The following is a 4,660-nucleotide window of genomic DNA, read 5'->3' as shown; positions in this document are numbered from 1 at the left end:
TGAGTCTTAAATATTCTTAAGACAAAAAGATCCACCATAAACCCTGATTTTTAGTGTAATTTAGATAAGTATACTTATCTGTTGGTTTCAAAACCAGTGCAGATAAGCAGCACTGGAGGTATGCATGCGATAAATGACATGAAGGGGGAGAAATGCTTTAATCTACATATTATAGGTGATTAGCAAAAAATAAATATACAAGCCCACATGCATGGAAATATATAACTAGATTTGTTTAAGCTTTATGCATATCAAGTGCATAATATTATCAAATAAAAGTAAAATGTGCAGTATAAAATAGTAGCTTAAGAAAGTTCCAGTGTTTGAGAAAGCACTTTATTTTAAATGTATATACACACTTGAATGTTACTTGACAAATGTTTTAGTAATATGGTAAATGCAACACTGTAAGACGAAGAAAGACAGTTGTAATGTGAGTTTTTGCCTTCTCTTTTCCTACAGGCTGCTGCCATCTTTAACCTGCTGAAGTATCACAACAGTTTTTTCACCTCCTATACTAGTTCACATTTCAGGTTGCTCAGCAGATGCTTGTGGTTCTGGAGATTCAAACCGCTGGTGAAAATTTGTTCGTGGTTTCCTCAGTTTCTCAGGAGCTTTTCTCCAAAGAATTATTTCCTATTTAGGGGAAGCAAATGCTCATTTAGTATAGTGCTATGTCTGGTCAAATATTAACCCAATAACCTCAAAATTAATCATAAGTTTCTATTGATGCAAAGGTTTCCAAAATACTTTGCATGACTATTTATTTCAGTTCTGTAATAAGCTATATTTCTATAAGTCACGCATAGGTAGAGAATATGAGCAATTCAGTTTATAAATATTAAAATTGTATATCCATGTGTTTTGTGTTCTCTCCTGGTTAGTCACTGCCTCTCTGGCTACTCCAATGCTCACTTCGCTCCCCTTCTGTGCTATCAAGCAAAAGAAAAATATTTCTTGACCAAAATCTGAATCAGGCCACTCCCTTCTTCTAATCCTTCTGGCTTCCTCTTACTTTCTGCATTAAATTCAAGCTTCTTATTCATACCTTAAGGCCTTGTTTACCCGTCTTCAGTTTTATTCCTATCCGTATTTCCTCTTATGGTCACAAAGTATCCACCCTGCCCTTTATATCCTTTACATGCCTTTACTTTTGTACTCTCTTATGCCAGGAATCAAATCAAATTCCTTCAGTTTCTTCATCCAGCATTAACCCACTCATGTAAACAAAATGATTTGCACATCAAGTAATTAAAAAAAGTGATGTGGCACATCCAGTAAAAAAAATGCTCCAATAATTTTTTTTTAGACTCAAATTTCTATCAATATTGTTTTGTCTGGCTATTTAGATTTTAAGTTCTGTGGGGCATCACTCACTCCTTTCTTGCATTTTATACCACACTAATACCTCATCTTTGCTAAAATATTGTTCATCATCCCCTTCTTCCTCCTCACTTACAAATTAAGTTGTGTGTGCATGCTATTCAGTACAGCAAATGAGAGAAAAGTCAGTCTTTCACATTTCTATTTGTAGAATAGAGTGTACTTGTTCTGTTCCCAAATATGGGGGGGAAAAACCCCCCACTGTTCACAACAAAAGCCATCCTGCCACAAGATTCCAGCCTGTACAACACCATACCTGTTGTTTGAAGTACCGTCTGTCTTCTTCATCCACAAGCACTAGATTCAAAAAGTATCTCACTGAAAATTTTTTGTTCACATCCCTCATTGTAGGAGTTGGATCATAGCCTGCTAAGAAAAGTCTTATAGGAATTGATTCACCTTGAAGAATCAAAGAAAAGTTAGAGTTAGAGTTAGTTTCATCTGAGAGAACTATCGTTAAAACACATTCCACAAAATGGGTAAGACTGGGTGAAAAGCAGTGGTCTTCTACCCAACCACCCTTCAGATTCTAATGGCACAGGCCCTCATGTCGGAAACCAAACACAGGTCCTGAAGTTTACAAGAGCCTTTAAGTCAATGGTGTGCCCAAAGATGGCATAGGTGAGAGGCTATTTCACCTAACCGGGTTCCAGACCATTCAGGACTTTAAAGGACCAAGACCTTGAAGGCCCATTCTATAATTAAATAAGAAGCCAGTGTCAATTATGAATTGTCACCTAGCATAACTCTTTCTGGGACCTCTCATCACTCAATTACTAAAATAATCTAAATCTTGTTGTCAGAGCTACTGTAGAAAATGCTAATACTAGCTCAAAGTCAATAAGAACACTATTTTCACTCAAAAGCAGATCAGACAACTATTGATCAGTCACTGTTCTTCAGCCATGCCAGAATCAGACTGATTTGGATCTGCGGGATCCAAATTCTAGTTTGAGTTTTTGCAACAACCTTCAGATAGCCCTGTCCCCAGAAAGGGTGATTTAATCTTGCTGTTCAGTCTTGTCTCAAGATCCTAAAATAGTTGCTCAAAGGAGTTCTGTCACCATTCAAGTGTGACTGGCAGCTTGCATACCCATACCCCCTACCCACCACAAACCAGAACCCTTTCTCCCACTGATTTTTCTTAAGAAGCTTTAAGCCTTGTGATCCTTCTTTCCCTCTGCCTTTATTTACCACATCCCTCCCTAAACTCTCCTCTGGAAGCAAGTTTGAGAATCATTAGCAGCAAGCCTCTTCCTTCAGGACTTCTAATTGTTCCAGAATCTGCCCCAATGACTGTGCCAACCAAGTCTTGTAGCAAATATCTTGGAGGCACTCCAATAGCTCAGAGGGAGAAAGGAAACTTTCTAGGGACTTGACTACACAAGCAAGCTTGCACCAATTTAGTTAAATCCCTATGTGGATGCACTTATACCCAGTTTTAAAACAGATATGTCAGCACAGCTTGCCCTTTAAGGACAACTAGTTTTCAACAGGTAAGTGTGTCCAAGTATATTTTAACCTGACTTATTTTAGTTTGCCCAACAAAGCTGCACCAACTTTTAGACTTATTTTAGTTAAACTACACAATTACCTAAACTGGTGTAACTTCATGTTTAGATCAGACCTAAAGAATCTCTTTTCCACGCAGTGAGTTATTGTAATTTAGAGGCACCCAAATATTCATAACATAGTTGCTGCCCATGATCCCTTAGAACAGTGGTTCTCAACCTTTCCAGACCACTGTACCTCTGATTTCTCTTGCGTACCCCAAGTTTCACCTCAACTAAGACTACTTACAAAATCAGACATTAAAATACAAAATTGTCACAGCACAGTATTATTGAAAAATTGCTTACTTTATCATTTTTACCATATAATTATAAAAATCAATTGGAATATAAACATAGTACTTCCATTTCAGTGCATAGTATATAGAGCAATATAAACAAGTCATTGTATGAAATTTTAGTTTGTACTGACTTCACTTCTGCTTATTATGTAGCTTGTTGTAAAACTAAGCAAATATCTAGGTGATCTGATGTACTCCCAGAAGACCTCTGTGTACCCCTGGTTTAGAACCAGTGCCTTAGAGCAGCTGCATGTCCTGACAGTAGGCACCAGATGGCTTGTGCTCAGAAGCTTGCTAAAGAGTCTGCTTCCAAAGAGGCAAATATGGTGGAGATCAGAGATGGAAGTACTTAAAAACACTAGTAAAAGGAGAGGAACACATGGCAGCAAAAGGAGAGAAAAGGACTGTCCTCCCACTTTTTAGGAAGAATATTCTTCACTTCCTCCTATATAGTGAGCTGTTAAATGTAGTAAAGATGGGCTTGAACTGGAATCCCAAATTGGATCACAGGTATTGGTGGGGGGTGACTAGGATTAGTAAAAAGTTTTCAACTTCAAACAAAATTTCATAATTAGAGCCCCCATCTTTAGGTTAAGTAATCACTATTGCCACTTGCAGCTTTGGGTGTTCTCTCTTACCATACCGCTTTCACAACCCAAACAAAAATTTAGTTTTTCAGGACAACCAATTCCTATCTATATAGAAGCAAACTCATCTTAAAAACCTGTTATAATTTTTACACTAGAAAGTTCTAGAATGTTCTCCAAAGTTCAAGTGCAATTATTTACCTTTGACTGGCGCACCATCCATTATTTCATACTTAGCAATGGTTTCCGTCTCTGTTGTGGTACTGGTGTTTAAAACATTACTGGATATCTTTCTTCAAAATGACACTACAGAACTCCAAACAACCTCGCTCCTTATGCAATTCCCCATGCCCAAAACCATGTTCCCCTTTAACACCAACCCCTTGGTTTCCCTTATCGTCTAATACTTAAGAAACATTCTCCTATATTACAGAAAACAATACTCCACCTTCCAATAGACTTCTATTTCATAAGGAAAAAAAAAAAAAACACTACGGATAGAGCTATGATAGGTTATGGATAAAGCTTCTTGAAGCCTTTACCTGCAATCATCCACCGTACTCCTGATTCAAACTCCTTTGAGTTTAAAACTTAAATTGAGCATCAACATTGTTATCGCTTGTTTTGTCGTGAAATTACACTATTACTAAGCAAACAGTATCTACTCGTATCTGAGGAATCGAGCAGACATCATGTAAGAAGCTCCATCAGTCATATTGTGTTTAGCAAAATGTGGCGCAAAAGGTGTAAAAGATTGACTTGTAAAGGAAAGGAAAATTATTTGCACCCTATTGACGTATTAAAGCATTCTTATAGAAACTTATCATTCTGCTTCCTA

The 4,660-nt window shown here is 37.3% G+C and overlaps 1 protein-coding gene across 1 annotated transcript in view; it reads right to left on the bottom strand.

Annotated features, from left to right (window-relative positions):
- Positions 1-320: 320 nt before the first annotated feature.
- The window catches only part of VPS26A (VPS26 retromer complex component A), a 27,889-nt gene continuing 23,549 nt past the window's right edge, over positions 321-4,660 (bottom strand). Inside the window, exons 7-10 of the mRNA XM_075072609.1 lie at positions 4,148-4,154; positions 4,024-4,085; positions 1,640-1,782; positions 321-636 (exon numbers count right to left, since the gene is read on the bottom strand). Of these exons, the coding sequence (XP_074928710.1) occupies positions 523-636; positions 1,640-1,782; positions 4,024-4,085; positions 4,148-4,154 (326 nt within the window). The 3' untranslated portion in view covers positions 321-522. The remainder of the gene's footprint in view (positions 637-1,639; positions 1,783-4,023; positions 4,086-4,147; positions 4,155-4,660) is intronic.

This window comes from Chelonoidis abingdonii, chromosome 15 (genome assembly GCF_003597395.2).
Source record: "Chelonoidis abingdonii isolate Lonesome George chromosome 15, CheloAbing_2.0, whole genome shotgun sequence".
Lineage (NCBI taxonomy): Eukaryota > Metazoa > Chordata > Testudines > Testudinidae > Chelonoidis > Chelonoidis abingdonii.
This window is presented reverse-complemented; position numbering and strand designations above follow the sequence as displayed.